Source organism: Aedes aegypti, chromosome 2 (assembly GCF_002204515.2).
Source record: "Aedes aegypti strain LVP_AGWG chromosome 2, AaegL5.0 Primary Assembly, whole genome shotgun sequence".
NCBI lineage: Eukaryota > Metazoa > Arthropoda > Insecta > Diptera > Culicidae > Aedes > Aedes aegypti.
Genome location: NC_035108.1, coordinates 309,553,930 through 309,575,231, shown reverse-complemented (window position 1 = coordinate 309,575,231; position 21,302 = coordinate 309,553,930). Strand labels below are relative to the sequence as shown.

At 47.6% G+C, this 21,302-nt stretch overlaps 2 protein-coding genes across 13 annotated transcripts in view; one reads left to right on the top strand and one right to left on the bottom strand.

Annotated features, from left to right (window-relative positions):
• The window catches only part of LOC5564986 (dual 3',5'-cyclic-AMP and -GMP phosphodiesterase 11), a 425,037-nt gene that overhangs the window by 129,039 nt on the left and 274,696 nt on the right, over nt 1-21,302 (bottom strand). The window lies entirely within an intron of this gene.
• Nucleotides 5,531-6,418, top strand: LOC5564992 (general odorant-binding protein 69). The gene has a single exon (XM_001649295.1). The coding sequence runs from the start codon at nt 5,531-5,533 to the stop codon at nt 6,416-6,418; it is 888 nt and encodes a 295-aa protein (XP_001649345.1).

Sequence of the window (21,302 nt, the reverse complement as noted above, 5' to 3'; positions counted from 1 at the left end):
CTGTCGTCCGGGAGTGGATCGTTAGTGGAAGACGTTTTTCGCTCATAGGAGCACATTTTTCGTTATTCCGAAATTTGAATTATAGTCAGTTTGGCGCTCAGGCTAAAGAAAATTAAATTTCAGTAGACAAACATCCTTAACGTTCTGAGATGGAAAAATCGTTGCCTTCATTCATTCAATGGAGTCTTGTTCCTTCTGGCTTAACGTCCCAACTAGAAAAAAAGCCAGCTTTCTTATGAGCACTTCCACAGTTATTTACTGAGACCTGTTTTGCCAATTTATCATTTTTGCGTTTGCAGTCGAGAAAACTTCCTTTACGAACAGATCCCCCGTCGATAAGATTCGAACCCACGACTCTCGCCTTAGTCTTGCTGAATAGCTGCGGTTTATCGCTACGGCTATCTGATCCCCTCAATCCATTCAATGGCTTCTGATACGATAATCTGCAAGTGCTCGTTACGCATTCGCAGCACGATAAACTCTATGGGCAGCATGAATCGGTTCTCCAAATGGCGTTCAATCGATAGCACTGCCGTAACAGTTCAGAAAGCAATAAGACATAAAACTAAACGATTCGGCGACCACCCACTCGGCGTATTGTGCTTCGTGCCTGTGTCTTACATCGAACAATGTGTGTGCTTTGCCAAGAAGAAAGACACACACTTCCATTTAAAAATTTTAAATTATCTTTATCTGTTTACTGCATTACAAGGTGGCGGGTATTGTTGGCTCCTTGGCTCAGCTTTATTCATGTTTAAGCTTTATTGACAAAAGATCGATTAAAGGAAAAAACGCCAAAAGGACAAAAGGTCAAAAATTGTCGAATTTCTTGGTGGGATTTTTTTCCTAATAGAAAAAATGTCTCGAACTTTTGACCACTATTTTTTGTTCTTAGATCATTTGTTCTTCTGTCTTTCGACTTTTTGTTTTTCATAGATTCAGGTTGTTCCCCAGTTTTGTGTTCTAATAGTATTTTCACAACTATTAGCGAAATGTCTGCCGCTTCTGCTTCATAAGCAGAAGGTCATGGGTTCAATCGCAAGACACTATGCCATAAAATTACCAGCCCTACGCCTTCCCGCATGATTTGGCTTAGATACAGGGGTAAATCCGGTCTTTGCATAATGGTCATTTGGAATAATGATTGACTTAGAATGAATATCGTCATTTTTGATGCTTTAACCGAGATCAACACCACCGAGCCCATAGCAAAAATTTTTGGTAGGTTCTCAACAAGCGTGGTACTCATTTGGAGATTTTGTAAGCTATGAATGTCAAAAATTGTTGGAACAGTAGAGAGCATTACTAAATAAAACTCGTAGTGGGTGGAAAATCTTTTCGGAATAATAAGTTTCTCTACTTCCCAGAACATAAAGTATCTTTGAGCTTGTTGCGGTATACATTTTTGAAAATAGTAAATGGGCAAAGAAAATTCGCAGTTATGAATAAAGGGAACGCTCATAGAATATTTCGCTGCAGATCAAGCTCTGTCCCAGTTTGGTGTTATGATGAAAATTACTTGATAAAATAAGGGAAAATAGTGAAAGCTCTAATCCAAAGATCTATTAATGCAGGATAATGCAAAAATAGCCCATATAATAGAGCAGATTTATTTTTGTTTAGAATGTTTAAGGCTCTAACGCAAACAAATCTTCTCACAGCGTAACTCAAATGAACAACACTTTTTTATAAGAAACTATTTTGGCTAAACTTTTCAACGGTTCAACATAAGTTTTGATTTTGGAAGTGTACTTAAAAATACCGTCTATTATCGAAAGAAGAAAAAAAAATGATTGAAATAATATTTTGTCCAAAATAACTCGGAAAGAGATCATGCGTTTGCAAAAAAAAATGTAGGATATTGGCAGGTTTTAAAGTTATTATCATTCTAACAGCACGTTTTTCAAGAATTGATAAAACAGCAAAATATAAAGATGTTAAGCATTTAGCTTTACAAAAGAATAAAATTTAAAACAGTATAAATATAAAGAAGGCAAAATTTATCATTAAACCAATAGAATATTAGACGACAGAAATTATTGCGGCAGAATAAAACGAAAAGATATATAAAAATGCGTTCAGAATCATCGAAGTGATTGTGCTAATTTTTCCCGAATGTCCAAATGTCAGTTCCTTGAATGCCAGTTTCCCGAACGACCCTTTTCGCCGAATGCCATTTTCCCGCATGACCCGTTTCCACGAAAAGTGTTGCAGGTGTTAAATAGGTGCTATAATAGTCTTCAGTGGCTGGATAGTGAAAGAGAAAGAACGATAATCAATCAAAAGAAGGAGGTATTCTGTCATTCTCGGCTATACACATGTTGGCAAAAATGCTGATGAGGTTAAAACTCGAAAGAACCGCCAATTAAATAAAGAAGGGTGTATATTAGACGGCCAGTTCGTTCACCACCCTGAAATGTATAAAGTTACTTCAATTATGAGTGCTAAAAACTTTTCGGCTAAGTGGGCTAATCGGGGAAACGGGATATTCGGTGAACTGGCATTCGAGGAATAGTAGCACAACCCATCGAAGAAACTGCAGTAATCGATTTTTCTTTTCGCTGATAACTTGAGCAGATCATTGTTATAGATTGCCGCCCTTTCGTCAGTTGGAAACAAAAAAACTCCAAAGAACAGTTTTTGTATAAAAGAGGGTGAAATTTATTTAAATTTTAAATCAACAGTTTTTATACCTATAATTATGGTTACATCATATTTGGAAAAAAAACATAGAACACTTCAGTGCAAAAAATATGCCAATAGCGGAACTCAAAAGAAGAATTAATATTCGAAAGAATTTCTGGATAAATAATAAAATACTATTGGCTTATTCCAAAACTTTCCTAATATGCTTTAGTTTATTGCAGAGCATATGATTGTTGAACAAAGTGTAATTTTGTATCAATTGACTCCAAAACAAGCCTGATGTCATCAGAAAGATTCAACAGAAACGTAAAAACAAATATCATTTTAAGAAATTCTTGGTCATTATGCCAAACGACTTTATGCCAAATGATCATTATGCCAAACGACTTTATGTTAAACGGATTGATGCCAAACGACTTCATGCCAAATGACCTATGTGGTTGGTTCCTTGTGTAAGTGCAGCTGTTCAGGCGATACTGGAGTAGGAACCACGGGCGACCAATCAAGTTCAAGCTAAATCATAAATACTGAAGAATTTGAAGAAAAAAAAATTAGGATTGGAACTGTAAAACCCAATCAAAAAGTTCTTGGTGAATATTATGTATCTTCAAATCCTATATTCTGTAAGGAATGGCTACAGTAATTTTTGAATAATTTTAGAAATTTCTGGACCATTCAGAAATAAGCAGGTATTAACGGATGAACTTTTATTCAAATCCTATGGAATGCCTTCAGAAGTTTCTGTAGAATCACATGGAAAAAATGTCAGAGAGAAAATCTGTAGGAATTTCTTGAGCAACACGCTTTATTTTTTTCTGCAGGAATACGAGTTGAATTTTCTCGAGGAATTCCTAGAGATTTGTAGGAAGAATCACGAGAAGCAATAACAGAAGAAAAAGGTAAAAATATCTGAATAAAATCAAAAATCACTGTAGTAGTTTCAGCAGGAATCCATCCCAGTAACACAATTTAGGCTTTTCAACGGAGTTATGGCTATTTAATCAATTAATAATCAATCTACCTCAATTGAATCAACTACTTGAGATTTGAATTTATAAGAACTCCCGTGCAGTTTTCTGAAAGAATCTTTGGAGTATTTTCTGGAATTATCTCTAAATTAGCTCATGGAGCATTCGCTTGTAGTTATCCTGGAGGAATATGAGAGAAATCCCTGAAAAATTTCTTGAACAATCAAGGAAGATATTCCTTGAGCAGTTAAATAAAGAATCTCAGAAAATATTTCTGGGGAAAGCATATTCACAACCTAATGTAAGAATCTCGAAAAGAGTTTCTTGAGCAACTTCTAGAGTAGACTACAAAGAATCTCATTTTCAAGAGCAGGGATCTGGAGAACCAAACATCCGTTTAAGCTGAAAACTTAGTCGATTAGTTACTAGCTGGTGGTGACCAATCAATTAGGTTTTCAGCTCAAACGGATGTTTGGCTCTCCAGATCCGTGCTCTTGAAAATTTGAACTTTGGCTTCGATTTATCTTCACCTTAAGCAGTGCTTACAGATATTTGTTGAATCTGAAGAAAATATGTTGACATATATTTTTGGAAATTTCTGTAAAACTACTGGAAAAAAGACACCATGAGTATGCCAAGAAATTCCTCATGAATTTTACATCAGGAATCATATTCCTTTTTTAATGAATTCTTGGAAATTCCCAGTAGTACATCAAAGTATTTTACAAAAGAATCTCAAAATTTTCCCGTTCCCTATATTCGAATATATATATTTTAAATACTAACACACAATTTGTTAATAAAAATAAGGATTTTTGTTATGCGGAAAATAGTACTTAACTCTGATGAAGAGTTTTTCCTAGGAGTTTTTGGAAATACTATTTATATCTTCAACCAAAAGTATTTTGTGATATTTTTCTAGCATTGGAGAATAATAGTTGAACGATGCACAGAAAACAGATTACGATTTTATCAATGAATAAAAAAGTTATAGCATAAACAAGGTGTTAACTTTATAAAATCGAACAGTCCTTAAAATTTCTTCCGATATTCGTCGAAGAAACCTTAGCAATCTACCAAGGATCTCAGTAAGAATTCGTGAAGATCTTTTCAAACATTTCTTGAAAACAAGCCAAAAATCTCGTCCAGGCCGAGTATGACCCAATACCTCCTTCTTCTGATTGCTAATCGTTCTTTTTAGTTCACAACCCTGCCATGTAAAACATGGAAAGTTAAAGCTTTAGAATAGAAATCATTTCTACATCGGCGTGAAGAAAAAAAATCCAGCAGTGGTCTTGAAGCCAAAATGTTGATCAAATTTGTCTCCAGATCTGCAAGCAAGGCGTGGGATGAATGTACCCAGGCGTTATTATTTTGGGTTTCCGGTCTCGTATCGTAATAATCTTTTAGCAAAGTCAATCAAGTTTGGGCTTCCGTCTCCGAGGAACAGCTTAGGTTATCGCAAACTGTGACTCGGGTGGTAGGAAGTCATTTCACAATCCACCCATAAACAGTAGTTGAGGATCATTCCAAAATGACACTCATATTAGGGAGAAGGGGGGAGGGATCTACGAAAGTGTGGCAGTGCATGAGTAGGAATTGGAAAAAGCGTGATAGAGGGGAGAGAGTAGAGGCTAGAAGTTCTGAAAAGCGATGGACGTCATATTTGAATCTTCCCTTGAAATGATGTATGAGCAATAAAAAAAATGCTTTTATTTGTCTTAAGCTTACGTCACAAAGAAAAATAGCATCAACACGTTGATGTGCAACTCGCAGCTGTTTGAGTTAGTAGCACATCCCATTTTTAAATATGACTCTTTCAGGAACATGAGATTTAAATACGGATTTGTCAAAAGGCCATCTTTCAGTCTTCTTTTCATTCTCTCGTCGAAACGTGCTTCCAGTGTGAAACCAGCATGCAACTATTCTTAACGCTTTTAATTTTTACGCTGTGCACCTCAGCTTACGCCTTTCTCGATCACTACGTAGGACACAAACGCTTTGATACCATTTTTCGAGAGTGCGGTGTATACTTTCAAGTGCCCAATTGCATCCTGGACGAATACGTTGCCAATGCATTCCCTGACGAGCCTGAAGTTCGAAACCTGATACACTGCACGCTGGTAGGCTCAAAGTCCTGGCATGATGGATCAGGTGTCGTCGAACACGTCATTTCCAACTTTTTCAATCCCGGTCCGGAAGACACCTGTTATGCTGACCGAACACGAGATTGCATTCGAAACTCTCGAGTGCCAGGTGGTAACAATGTGACGCTTGCATACAAAGCTTTTCACTGCTACTATCGTCAGTACGGAAACCTCAATCACAGTGAGCAGTTTATGCCTTGCTCTCCACAAGAGCTACAAGTTCTGATCAAGACTTCGATCGCTATTGTGAACGTGTCTCAGGCCGAGTTGGTGAACTATAGCAATGGAGCTGTGCTAGATCAACCGAATTTCGCGGAGTTAATCTACGTAATCATCCTTCGCGGGGGCTTCTATTTTACCGGACAGGGTCTCTTCCTGGCCAATCTCCACACCCAGTTTGGAAATCCGGAGCTGTTGACTCCGGAAACGCAGCAATGCGTAGATGCTGCTACCGCCGCATGGAACGGTCAAAGGCAAAAAGATTTGGTACATGCGTACTTCGTGAACTGCCTGCGCAGGATCACCCCTTGGATGCAGCTGATTCAGGACGTGGCGACTGGTTTGGTGAGGGGTTCGAACGCACCATGCTCAACATCGAGTACTACGACAAGTACCACTCCCAGTGCGGTTCAACCATGCTATAATGTTGGGAACTGACGAATCTATGGAAAGTGAGCGCGATTTGTATGTAATGCGATATCCAATGTTATTTATTGTTATGAATGTATTCTGAGAAGTAAATGTGAAAAATGAGGTTATCACGTGTTTAAGCGATACGTAGCGTTTGATTTCGTTGCAGAAAGTAATTGAAAAGTTAATCTAAATTGTGAATCTAATTCAAAGGACAAGATTGCTAGAGTCAAAAGACACCGCGTCATATTTGAAAAGGAAGTAAAAAATTACCATGGTTCACAAAATTGAATGCAGTGCACATTTACAGTAAATAAGAATGAGATGCTAAAAACTTCTCTAAGATTTTTATTGCAATAGGTAACACTAAAACAATTTTTGAAGGCTGCTCTCAGGTGTGTGAAAAAGAAAATCCTTAAAAAAGACGCGTTGTTTTCAATAAGGAGCGTAAAAAAAGATAGCGCTATTTCAATTCAGGAGCGTTGACAAGTCAATTGCTTTCATTAAAAACAACTTTCAAGAGATTACGAGAATTTCCCGAATGATCTCCAGAGGTTTTTGCATGATTTTCAACGTATCCAAAATGTTCATAGTTGTGATCAAGGGGTTTCCAAGAATTTCTCCGGTGTTCCTTATGAGTTCCCAACGTTTCTCAGGAGATTTAAAATTCTAGATTAACATGTGAAATGCCGGAAATACCTTTGCAACTCGAAACTTTTCCAATACTATTTCTGACTTTTCTCCTGAACTTTGGTGAGCTTACCACAGAATTAGTTGAAATATGCTTTAAATCCACGTGAGAAGGTGGTTTCGTGATTGTCACATGTTAGTCTACAATCATTTCTAATACATTACTAGCGATATTCAAGGAGTTCCCAAATAGTTTCCATTGGTAATGTGAGGTTCTCAAGAATATCACAGCGGTTTCCCAGGGAATCTTTGAGATATTCAAAAGATACTTGGATGTCTTCAAGCGGATTACCACGGTGTTACAAGAGTTTTCCAAGAAATTCCAAAATTCCCAACCACTTGAAACTTCCGTGAGATCTATTGGAACCATTCAGTAATTCTTCTAGAAAACAATGGAAGCCTTCTTGAGAAGTCTTGGAAACGTTTGAAAAATGTCTTATTATCACAGAAAACCTTTTGGGAACTGATAAAAACCGTTTGCTAATCATTGAAAATCACTTGTAAACAACCAGGATTCTTTTTGGGAGACTCAAATAAACCCTTGAAAACTTTTGGTAACTGCGAACACATTGGGAACTAATACATATTTTTTTATAACTACTGCGGCGCTGTGAATCATCGATTCATGATGTACGAAAAGCGCCTTGACAGTTTTTTTTTTTTGACGTAGGACTACGTCTTTCTTCTCTATACATAAGCATAAGCATAAGCATAAGCATAGATGACCGTACAATTCGTAGTTGCTACTCCGTGATTGACCAGAACAATCGAAGTTGCACAGGGAATTAATGAATGGGGCTTGGGATTAGCTTACCATTCTTCAATGTGCACAAATCGAGAGCTCAAATTTAAAAGTCAATAACGGCGCCGGCCACGTCCTTACGGTCATCGGGGAAGGGAGGGAACGGTAGTGTGACTACCGTTGTTACTAGAGACCGAGATCACCTCTGCATCTCCACGGTTGTCATGGAGAGGATATTGGGTTAGTGGGATAAGGTAAAGATCTGGGAGTCACCAATGTTTGGTGATGCGATCCATGATATAATCACGCCTAACCGGATTCGCGAAATAATTCGATAATCGCATTAAACGCCGAACAAGTGTTCGTCACTCGCCCACGCAAGAGCAAGCGACGCGATCAATAGATCAAACACTACTAGCGATCCACGGCGCTTTTTCATTTCTCTGAGCGAACGACGCGCGACAAGTTTGATCCTGCCCCCATCGCCCGCCCCCGCAGGAGCAAGCGTCAAGGTCGAAGGATCAAACACTACTAACGAACCGATCACTTTTTCACCGCTTCACTACCGACGCGCGACATGTTTGATCCTGCCCCCATCACCCGCTCCCGCAGGAGCAAGTGTCAAGGTCGAAGGATCAAACACTACTAACGAACCGATCACTTTTCCACCGCTTCACTACCGACGCGCGACATGTTTGATCCTGCCCTCATCACCCACTCCCGCAGGAGCAAGTGTCAAGGTCGAAGGATCAAACACTACTAATGAACCGATCACTTTTCCACCGCTTCACTACCAACGCGCGACATGTTTGATCCTGCCCTCATCACCCGCTCCCGCAGGAGCAAGTGTCAAGGTCGAAGGATCAAACACTACTAACGAACCGATCACTTTTCCACCGCTTCACTACCGACGCGCGACATGTTTGATCCTGCCCTCATCACCCACTCCCGCAGGAGCAAGTGTCAAGGTCGAAGGATCAAACACTACTAACGAACCGATCACTTTTCCACCGCTTCACTACCAACGCGCGACATGTTTGATCCTGCCCTCATCACCCGCTCCCGCAAGAGCATGTGTCAAGGTCAAAGGATCAAACACTACTAACGAACCGATCACTTTTCCACCGCTTCACTACCGACGCGTGACATGTTTGATCCTGCCCTCATCACCCGCTCCCGCAGGAGCAAGTGTCAAGGTCGAAGGATCAAACACTACTAACGAACCGATCACTTTTCCACCGCTTCACTACCGACGCGCGAAATGTTTGATCCTGCCCTCATCACCCGCTCCCGCAGGAGCAAGTGTCAAGGTCGAAGGATCAAACACTACTAATGAACCGATCACTTTTCCACCGCTTCACTACCGACGCGCGACATGTTTGATCCTGCCCTCATCACCCGCTCCCGCAGGAGCAAGTGTCAAGGTCGAAGGATCAAACACTACTAACGAACCGATCACTTTTCCACCGCTTCACTACCGACGCGCGACATGTTTGATCCTGCCCTCATCACCCGCTCCCGTAGGAGCAAGTGTCAAGGTCGAAGGATCAAACACTACTAACGAACCGATCACTTTTTCACCGCTTCACTACCGACGCGCGACATGTTTGATCCTGCCCTCATCACCCGCCCCAGCAGGAGCAAGCGTCAAGGTCGAAGGATCAAACACTACTAACGAACCGATCACTTTTCCACCGCTTCACTACCGACGCGCGACATGTTTGATCCTGCCCTCATCACCCGCTCCCGCAGGAGCAAGTGTCAAGGTCGAAGGATCAAACACTACTAACGAACCGATCACTTTTCCACCGCTTCACTACCGACGCGCGACATGTTTGATCCTGCCCTCATCACCCGCTCCCGCAGGAGCAAGTGTCAAGGTCGAAGGATCAAACACTACTAACGAACCGATCACTTTTCCACCGCTTCACTACCGACGCGCGACATGTTTGATCCTGCCCTCATCACCCGCTCCCGCAGGAGCAAGTGTCAAGGTCGAAGGATCAAACACTACTAACGAACCGATCACTTTTCCACCGCTTCACTACCGACGCGCGAAATGTTTGATCCTGCCCTCATCACCCGCTCCCGCAGGAGCAAGTGTCAAGGTCGAAGGATCAAACACTACTAATGAACCGATCACTTTTTCACCGCTTCACTACCGACGCGCGACATGTTTGATCCTGCCCTCATCACCCGCTCCCGCAGGAGCAAGTGTCAAGGTCGAAGGATCAAACACTACTAACGAACCGATCACTTTTCCACCGCTTCATTACCGACGCGCGACATGTTTGATCCTGCCCCCATCACCCGCTCCCGCAGGAGCAAGTGTCAAGGTCGAAGGATCAAACACTACTAACGAACCGATCACTTTTCCACCGCTTCACTACCGACGCGCGACATGTTTGATCCTGCCCTCATCACCCGCTCCCGCAGGAGCAAGTGTCAAGGTCGAAGGATCAAACACTACTAACGAACCGATCACTTTTCCACCGCTTCACTACCGACGCGCGACATGTTTGATCCTGCCCTCATCACCCACTCCCGCAGGAGCAAGTGTCAAGGTCGAAGGATCAAACACTACTAACGAACCGATCACTTTTCCACCGCTTCACTACCAACGCGCGACATGTTTGATCCTGCCCTCATCACCCGCTCCCGCAAGAGCATGTGTCAAGGTCAAAGGATCAAACACTACTAACGAACCGATCACTTTTCCACCGCTTCACTACCGACGCGTGACATGTTTGATCCTGCCCTCATCACCCGCTCCCGCAGGAGCAAGTGTCAAGGTCGAAGGATCAAACACTACTAACGAACCGATCACTTTTCCACCGCTTCACTACCGACGCGCGACATGTTTGATCCTGCCCTCATCACCCGCCCCAGCAGGAGCAAGCGTCAAGGTCGAAGGATCAAACACTACTAACGAACCGATCACTTTTCCACCGCTTCACTACCGACGCGCGACATGTTTGATCCTGCCCTCATCACCCGCTCCCGCAGGAGCAAGTGTCAAGGTCGAAGGATCAAACACTACTAATGAACCGATCACTTTTCCACCGCTTCACTACCGACGCGCGACATGTTTGATCCTGCCCTCATCACCCGCTCCCGCAGGAGCAAGTGTCAAGGTCGAAGGATCAAACACTACTAACGAACCGATCACTTTTCCACCGCTTCACTACCGACGCGCGACATGTTTGATCCTGCCCTCATCACCCGCTCCCGCAGGAGCAAGTGTCAAGGTCGAAGGATCAAACACTACTAACGAACCGATCACTTTTCCACCGCTTCACTACCGACGCGCGACATGTTTGATCCTGCCCTCATCACCCGCCCCAGCAGGAGCAAGTGTCAAGGTCGAAGGATCAAACACTACTAACGAACCGATCACTTTTCCACCGCTTCACTACCGACGCGCGACATGTTTGATCCTGCCCTCATCACCCGCTCCCGCAGGAGCAAGTGTCAAGGTCGAAGGATCAAACACTACTAACGAACCGATCACTTTTCACCGCTTCACTACCGACGCGCGACATGTTTGATCCTGCCCTCATCACCCGCTCCCGCAGGAGCAAATGTCAAGGTCGAAGGATCAAACACTACTAACGAACCGATCACTTTTTCACCGCTTCACTACCGACGCGCGACATGTTTGATCCTGCCCTCATCACCCGCCCCAGCAGGAGCAAGCGTCAAGGTCGAAGGATCAAACACTACTAACGAACCGATCACTTTTCCACCGCTTCACTACCGACGTGCGACATGTTTGATCCTGCCCTCATCACCCGCTCCCGCAGGAGCAAATGTCAAGGTCGAAGGATCAAACACTACTAACGAACCGATCACTTTTTCACCGCTTCACTACCGACGCGCGACATGTTTGATCCTGCCCTCATCACCCGCCCCAGCAGGAGCAAGCGTCAAGGTCGAAGGATCAAACACTACTAACGAACAGATCACTTTTCCACCGCTTCACTACCGACGCGCGACATGTTTGATCCTGCCCTCATCACCCGCCCCAGCAGGAGCAAGTGTCAAGGTCGAAGGATCAAACACTACTAACGAACCGATCACTTTTCCACCGCTTCACTACCGACGCGCGACATGTTTGATCCTGCCCTCATCACCCGCCCCAGCAGGAGCAAGTGTCAAGGTCGAAGGATCAAACACTACTAACGAACAGATCACTTTTCCACCGCTTCACTACCGACGCGCGACATGTTTGATCCTGCCCTCATCACCCGCTCCCGCAGGAGCAAGTGTCAAGGTCGAAGGATCAAACACTACTAACGAACCGATCACTTTTCCACCGCTTCACTACCGACGCGCGACATGTTTGATCCTGCCCTCATCACCCGCTCCCGCAGGAGCAAATGTCAAGGTCGAAGGATCAAACACTACTAACGAACCGATCACTTTTTCACCGCTTCACTACCGACGCGCGACATGTTTGATCCTGCCCTCATCACCCGCCCCAGCAGGAGCAAGTGTCAAGGTCGAAGGATCAAACACTACTAACGAACCGATCACTTTTCCACCGCTTCACTACCGACGCGCGACATGTTTGATCCTGCCCTCATCACCCGCCCCAGCAGGAGCAAGTGTCAAGGTCGAAGGATCAAACACTACTAACGAACAGATCACTTTTCCACCGCTTCACTACCGACGCGCGACATGTTTGATCCTGCCCTCATCACCCGCTCCCGCAGGAGCAAATGTCAAGGTCGAAGGATCAAACACTACTAACGAACCGATCACTTTTCCACCGCTTCACTACCGACGCGCGACATGTTTGATCCTGCCCTCATCACCCGCCCCAGCAGGAGCAAGTGTCAAGGTCGAAGGATCAAACACTACTAACGAACCGATCACTTTTCCACCGCTTCACTACCGACGCGCGACATGTTTGATCCTGCCCTCATCACCCGCCCCAGCAGGAGCAAGTGTCAAGGTCGAAGGATCAAACACTACTAACGAACAGATCACTTTTCCACCGCTTCACTACCGACGCGCGACATGTTTGATCCTGCCCTCATCACCCGCTCCCGCAGGAGCAAGTGTCAAGGTCGAAGGATCAAACACTACTAACGAACCGATCACTTTTCCACCGCTTCACTACCGACGCGCGACATGTTTGATCCTGCCCTCATCACCCGCCCCAGCAGGAGCAAGCGTCAAGGTCGAAGGATCAAACACTACTAACGAACCGATCACTTTTCCACCGCTTCACTACCGACGTGCGACATGTTTGATCCTGCCCTCATCACCCGCTCCCGCAGGAGCAAGTGTCAAGGTCGAAGGATCAAACACTACTAACGAACCGATCACTTTTCCACCGCTTCACTACCGACGCGCGACATGTTTGATCCTGCCCTCATCACCCGCTCCCGCAGGAGCAAGTGTCAAGGTCGAAGGATCAAACACTACTAACGAACCGATCACTTTTTCACCGCTTCACTACCGACGCGCGACATGTTTGATCCTGCCCTCATCACCCGCCCCAGCAGGAGCAAGTGTCAAGGTCGAAGGATCAAACACTACTAACGAACCGATCACTTTTCCACCGCTTCACTACCGACGTGCGACATGTTTGATCCTGCCCTCATCACCCGCCCCAGCAGGAGCAAGCGTCAAGGTCGAAGGATCAAACACTACTAACGAACCGATCACTTTTCCACCGCTTCACTACCGACGCGCGACATGTTTGATCCTGCCCTCATCACCCACTCCCGCAGGAGCAAGTGTCAAGGTCGAAGGATCAAACACTACTAACGAACCGATCACTTTTTCACCGCTTCACTACCGACGCGCGACATGTTTGATCCTGCCCTCATCACCCGCCCCAGCAGGAGCAAGTGTCAAGGTCGAAGGATCAAACACTACTAACGAACCGATCACTTTTCCACCGCTTCACTACCGACGCGCGACATGTTTGATCCTGCCCTCATCACCCGCTCCCGCAGGAGCAAGTGTCAAGGTCGAAGGATCAAACACTACTAACGAACCGATCACTTTTCCACCGCTTCACTACCGACGCGCGACATGTTTGATCCTGCCCTCATCACCCGCCCCAGCAGGAGCAAGTGTCAAGGTCGAAGGATCAAACACTACTAACGAACCGATCACTTTTCCACCGCTTCACTACCGACGCGCGACATGTTTGATCCTGCCCTCATCACCCGCCCCAGCAGGAGCAAGTGTCAAGGTCGAAGGATCAAACACTACTAACGAACCGATCACTTTTCCACCGCTTCACTACCGACGCGCGACATGTTTGATCCTGCCCTCATCACCCGCTCCCGCAGGAGCAAGTGTCAAGGTCGAAGGATCAAACACTACTAACGAACCGATCACTTTTCCACCGCTTCACTACCGACGTGCGACATGTTTGATCCTGCCCTCATCACCCGCCCCAGCAGGAGCAAGTGTCAAGGTCGAAGGATCAAACACTACTAACGAACCGATCACTTTTCCACCGCTTCACTACCGACGCGCGACATGTTTGATCCTGCCCTCATCACCCGCTCCCGCAGGAGCAAGTGTCAAGGTCGAAGGATCAAACACTACTAACGAACCGATCACTTTTCCACCGCTTCACTACCGACGCGCGACATGTTTGATCCTGCCCTCATCACCCGCCCCGCAGGAGCAAGTGTCAAGGTCGAAGGATCAAACACTACTAACGAACCGATCACTTTTCCACCGCTTCACTACCGACGCGCGACATGTTTGATCCTGCCCTCATCACCCACTCCCGCAGGAGCAAGTGTCAAGGTCGAAGGATCAAACACTACTAACGAACCGATCACTTTTTCACCGCTTCACTACCGACGCGCGACATGTTTGATCCTGCCCTCATCACCCGCCCCAGCAGGAGCAAGTGTCAAGGTCGAAGGATCAAACACTACTAACGAACCGATCACTTTTCCACCGCTTCACTACCGACGCGCGACATGTTTGATCCTGCCCTCATCACCCGCTCCCGCAGGAGCAAGTGTCAAGGTCGAAGGATCAAACACTACTAACGAACCGATCACTTTTCCACCGCTTCACTACCGACGCGCGACATGTTTGATCCTGCCCTCATCACCCGCCCCAGCAGGAGCAAGTGTCAAGGTCGAAGGATCAAACACTACTAACGAACCGATCACTTTTTCACCGCTTCACTACCGACGCGCGACATGTTTGATCCTGCCCTCATCACCCGCCCCAGCAGGAGCAAGTGTCAAGGTCGAAGGATCAAACACTACTAACGAACCGATCACTTTTCCACCGCTTCACTACCGACGCGCGACATGTTTGATCCTGCCCTCATCACCCGCTCCCGCAGGAGCAAGTGTCAAGGTCGAAGGATCAAACACTACTAACGAACCGATCACTTTTCCACCGCTTCACTACCGACGCGCGACATGTTTGATCCTGCCCTCATCACCCGCCCCAGCAGGAGCAAGTGTCAAGGTCGAAGGATCAAACACTACTAACGAACCGATCACTTTTCCACCGCTTCACTACCGACGCGCGACATGTTTGATCCTGCCCTCATCACCCGCTCCCGCAGGAGCAAGTGTCAAGGTCGAAGGATCAAACACTACTAACGAACAGATCACTTTTCCACCGCTTCACTACCGACGCGCGACATGTTTGATCCTGCCCTCATCACCCGCTCCCGCAGGAGCAAGTGTCAAGGTCGAAGGATCAAACACTACTAACGAACCGATCACTTTTCCACCGCTTCACTACCGACGCGCGACATGTTTGATCCTGCCCTCATCACCCGCCCCAGCAGGAGCAAGTGTCAAGGTCGAAGGATCAAACACTACTAACGAACCGATCACTTTTCCACCGCTTCACTACCGACGCGCGACATGTTTGATCCTGCCCTCATCACCCGCTCCCGCAGGAGCAAGTGTCAAGGTCGAAGGATCAAACACTACTAACGAACCGATCACTTTTCCACCGCTTCACTACCGACGCGCGACATGTTTGATCCTGCCCTCATCACCCGCTCCCGCAGGAGCAAGTGTCAAGGTCGAAGGATCAAACACTACTAACGAACCGATCACTTTTCCACCGCTTCACTACCGACGCGCGACATGTTTGATCCTGCCCTCATCACCCGCCCCAGCAGGAGCAAGTGTCAAGGTCGAAGGATCAAACACTACTAACGAACCGATCACTTTTCCACCGCTTCACTACCGACGCGCGACATGTTTGATCCTGCCCTCATCACCCGCTCCCGCAGGAGCAAGTGTCAAGGTCGAAGGATCAAACACTACTAACGAACCGATCACTTTTCCACCGCTTCACTACCGACGCGCGACATGTTTGATCCTGCCCTCATCACCCGCTCCCGCAGGAGCAAGTGTCAAGGTCGAAGGATCAAACACTACTAACGAACCGATCACTTTTTCACCGCTTCACTACCGACGCGCGACATGTTTGATCCTGCCCTCATCACCCGCCCCAGCAGGAGCAAGTGTCAAGGTCGAAGGATCAAACACTACTAACGAACCGATCACTTTTCCACCGCTTCACTACCGACGCGCGACATGTTTGATCCTGCCCTCATCACCCGCCCCAGCAGGAGCAAGTGTCAAGGTCGAAGGATCAAACACTACTAACGAACAGATCACTTTTCCACCGCTTCACTACCGACGCGCGACATGTTTGATCCTGCCCTCATCACCCGCTCCCGCAGGAGCAAGTGTCAAGGTCGAAGGATCAAACACTACTAACGAACCGATCACTTTTCCACCGCTTCACTACCGACGCGCGACATGTTTGATCCTGCCCTCATCACCCGCCCCAGCAGGAGCAAGCGTCAAGGTCGAAGGATCAAACACTACTAACGAACCGATCACTTTTCCACCGCTTCACTACCGACGTGCGACATGTTTGATCCTGCCCTCATCACCCGCTCCCGCAGGAGCAAGTGTCAAGGTCGAAGGATCAAACACTACTAACGAACCGATCACTTTTCCACCGCTTCACTACCGACGCGCGACATGTTTGATCCTGCCCTCATCACCCGCTCCCGCAGGAGCAAGTGTCAAGGTCGAAGGATCAAACACTACTAACGAACCGATCACTTTTTCACCGCTTCACTACCGACGCGCGACATGTTTGATCCTGCCCTCATCACCCGCCCCAGCAGGAGCAAGTGTCAAGGTCGAAGGATCAAACACTACTAACGAACCGATCACTTTTCCACCGCTTCACTACCGACGCGCGACATGTTTGATCCTGCCCTCATCACCCGCCCCAGCAGGAGCAAGCGTCAAGGTCGAAGGATCAAACACTACTAACGAACCGATCACTTTTCCACCGCTTCACTACCGACGCGCGACATGTTTGATCCTGCCCTCATCACCCGCTCCCGCAGGAGCAAGTGTCAAGGTCGAAGGATCAAACACTACTAACGAACCGATCACTTTTTCACCGCTTCACTACCGACGCGCGACATGTTTGATCCTGCCCTCATCACCCGCCCCAGCAGGAGCAAGTGTCAAGGTCGAAGGATCAAACACTACTAACGAACCGATCACTTTTCCACCGCTTCACTACCGACGCGCGACATGTTTGATCCTGCCCTCATCACCCGCTCCCGCAGGAGCAAGTGTCAAGGTCGAAGGATCAAACACTACTAACGAACCGATCACTTTTTCACCGCTTCACTACCGACGCGCGACATGTTTGATCCTGCCCTCATCACCCGCCCCAGCAGGAGCAAGTGTCAAGGTCGAAGGATCAAACACTACTAACGAACCGATCACTTTTCCACCGCTTCACTACCGACGCGCGACATGTTTGATCCTGCCCTCATCACCCGCCCCAGCAGGAGCAAGCGTCAAGGTCGAAGGATCAAACACTACTAACGAACCGATCACTTTTCCACCGCTTCACTACCGACGCGCGACATGTTTGATCCTGCCCTCATCACCCGCCCCGCAGGAGCAAGTGTCAAGGTCGAAGGATCAAACACTACTAACGAACCGATCACTTTTTCACCGCTTCACTACCGACGCGCGACATGTTTGATCCTGCCCTCATCACCCGCCCCAGCAGGAGCAAGTGTCAAGGTCGAAGGATCAAACACTACTAACGAACCGATCACTTTTCCACCGCTTCACTACCGACGCGCGACATGTTTGATCCTGCCCTCATCACCCGCCCCGCAGGAGCAAGTGTCAAGGTCGAAGGATCAAACACTACTAACGAACCGATCACTTTTTCCACCGCTTCACTACCGACGCGCGACATGTTTGATCCTGCCCTCATCACCCGCCCCAGCAGGAGCAAGTGTCAAGGTCGAAGGATCAAACACTACTAACGAACCGATCACTTTTCCACCGCTTCACTACCGACGCGCGACATGTTTGATCCTGCCCTCATCACCCGCCCCAGCAGGAGCAAGCGTCAAGGTCGAAGGATCAAACACTACTAACGAACCGATCACTTTTCCACCGCTTCACTACCGACGCGCGACATGTTTGATCCTGCCCTCATCACCCGCTCCCGCAGGAGCAAGTGTCAAGGTCGAAGGATCAAACACTACTAACGAACCGATCACTTTTCCACCGCTTCACTACCGACGCGCGACATGTTTGATCCTGCCCTCATCACCCGCCCCAGCAGGAGCAAGTGTCAAGGTCGAAGGATCAAACACTACTAACGAACCGATCACTTTTCCACCGCTTCACTACCGACGCGCGACATGTTTGATCCTGCCCTCATCACCCGCCCCGCAGGAGCAAGTGTCAAGGTCGAAGGATCAAACACTACTAACGAACCGATCACTTTTCCACCGCTTCACTACCGACGCGCGACATGTTTGATCCTGCCCTCATCACCCGCCCCAGCAGGAGCAAGTGTCAAGGTCGAAGGATCAAACACTACTAACGAACCGATCACTTTTCCACCGCTTCACTACCGACGCGCGACATGTTTGATCCTGCCCTCATCACCCGCCCCAGCAGGAGCAAGTGTCAAGGTCGAAGGATCAAACACTACTAACGAACCGATCACTTTTCCACCGCTTCACTACCGACGCGCGACATGTTTGATCCTGCCCTCATCACCCGCTCCCGCAGGAGCAAGTGTCAAGGTCGAAGGATCAAACACTACTAACGAACCGATCACTTTTTCACCGCTTCACTACCGACGCGCGACATGTTTGATCCTGCCCTCATCACCCGCCCCAGCAGGAGCAAGTGTCAAGGTCGAAGGATCAAACACTACTAACGAACCGATCACTTTTCCACCGCTTCACTACCGACGCGCGACATGTTTGATCCTGCCCTCATCACCCGCTCCCGCAGGAGCAAGTGTCAAGGTCGAAGGATCAAACACTACTAACGAACCGATCACTTTTCCACCGCTTCACTACCGACGCGCGACATGTTTGATCCTGCCCTCATCACCCGCCCCAGCAGGAGCAAGTGTCAAGGTCGAAGGATCAAACACTACTAACGAACCGATCACTTTTCCACCGCTTCACTACCGACGCGCGACATGTTTGATCCTGCCCTCATCACCCGCCCCAGCAGGAGCAAGTGTCAAGGTCGAAGGATCAAACACTACTAACGAACCGATCACTTTTCCACCGCTTCACTACCGACGCGCGACATGTTTGATCCTGCCCTCATCACCCGCTCCCGCAGGAGCAAATGTCAAGGTCGAAGGATCAAACACTACTAACGAACCGATCACTTTTCCACCGCTTCACTACCGACGCGCGACATGTTTGATCCTGCCCTCATCACCCGCCCCAGCAGGAGCAAGTGTCAAGGTCGAAGGATCAAACACTACTAACGAACCGATCACTTTTCCACCGCTTCACTACCGACGCGCGACATGTTTGATCCTGCCCTCATCACCCGCTCCCGCAGGAGCAAGTGTCAAGGTCGAAGGATCAAACACTACTAACGAACCGATCACTTTTTCACCGCTTCACTACCGACGCGCGACATGTTTGATCCTGCCCTCATCACCCGCCCCAGCAGGAGCAAGTGTCAAGGTCGAAGGATCAAACACTACTAACGAACCGATCACTTTTCCACCGCTTCACTACCGACGCGCGACATGTTTGATCCTGCCCTCATCACCCGCTCCCGCAGGAGCAAATGTCAAGGTCGAAGGATCAAACACTACTAACGAACCGATCACTTTTCCACCGCTTCACTACCGACGCGCGACATGTTTGATCCTGCCCTCATCACCCGCCCCAGCAGGAGCAAGTGTCAAGGTCGAAGGATCAAACACTACTAACGAACCGATCACTTTTCCACCGCTTCACTACCGACGCGCGACATGTTTGATCCTGCCCTCATCACCCGCTCCCGCAGGAGCAAATGTCAAGGTCGAAGGATCAAACACTACTAACGAACCGATCACTTTTCCACCGCTTCACTACCGACGCGCGACATGTTTGATCCTGCCCTCATCACCCGCCCCAGCAGGAGCAAGTGTCAAGGTCGAAGGATCAAACACTACTAACGAACCGATCACTTTTCCACCGCTTCACTACCGACGCGCGACATGTTTGATCCTGCCCTCATCACCCGCTCCCGCAGGAGCAAGTGTCAAGGTCGAAGGATCAAACACTACTAACGAACCGATCACTTTTTCACCGCTTCACTACCGACGCGCGACATGTTTGATCCTGCCCTCATCACCCGCCCCAGCAGGAGCAAGTGTCAAGGTCGAAGGATCAAACACTACTAACGAACCGATCACTTTTCCACCGCTTCACTACCGACGCGCGACATGTTTGATCCTGCCCTCATCACCCGCTCCCGCAGGAGCAAGTGTCAAGGTCGAAGGATCAAACACTACTAACGAACCGATCACTTTTCCACCGCTTCACTACCGACGCGCGACATGTTTGATCCTGCCCTCATCACCCGCCCCAGCAGGAGCAAGTGTCAAGGTCGAAGGATCAAACACTACTAACGAACAGATCACTTTTCCACCGCTTCACTACCGACGCGCGACATGTTTGATCCTGCCCTCATCACCCGCTCCCGCAGGAGCAAGTGTCAAGGTCGAAGGATCAAACACTACTAACGAACCGATCACTTTTCCACCGCTTCACTACCGACGCGCGACATGTTTGATCCTGCCCTCATCACCCGCCCCAGCAGGAGCAAGCGTCAAGGTCGAAGGATCAAACACTACTAACGAACCGATCACTTTTCCACCGCTTCACTACCGACGCGCGACATGTTTGATCCTGCCCTCATCACCCGCCCCAGCAGGAGCAAGTGTCAAGGTCGAAGGATCAAACACTACTAACGAACCGATCACTTTTCCACCGCTTCACTACCGACGTGCGACATGTTTGATCCTGCCCTCATCACCCGCTCCCGCAGGAGCAAGTGTCAAGGTCGAAGGATCAAACACTACTCTACGTCTTTTTTCTCTATACAGGAGTGAAATTGGAATTTCAAAACCAAGAGCGTTACCAATACCTGT

Bases quoted from the DNA above. Each gene is read 5' to 3' on its own strand.
- LOC5564992 (XM_001649295.1), top strand. From the start codon at position 5,531: ATGCAACTATTCTTAACGCTTTTAATTTTTACGCTGTGCACCTCAGCT.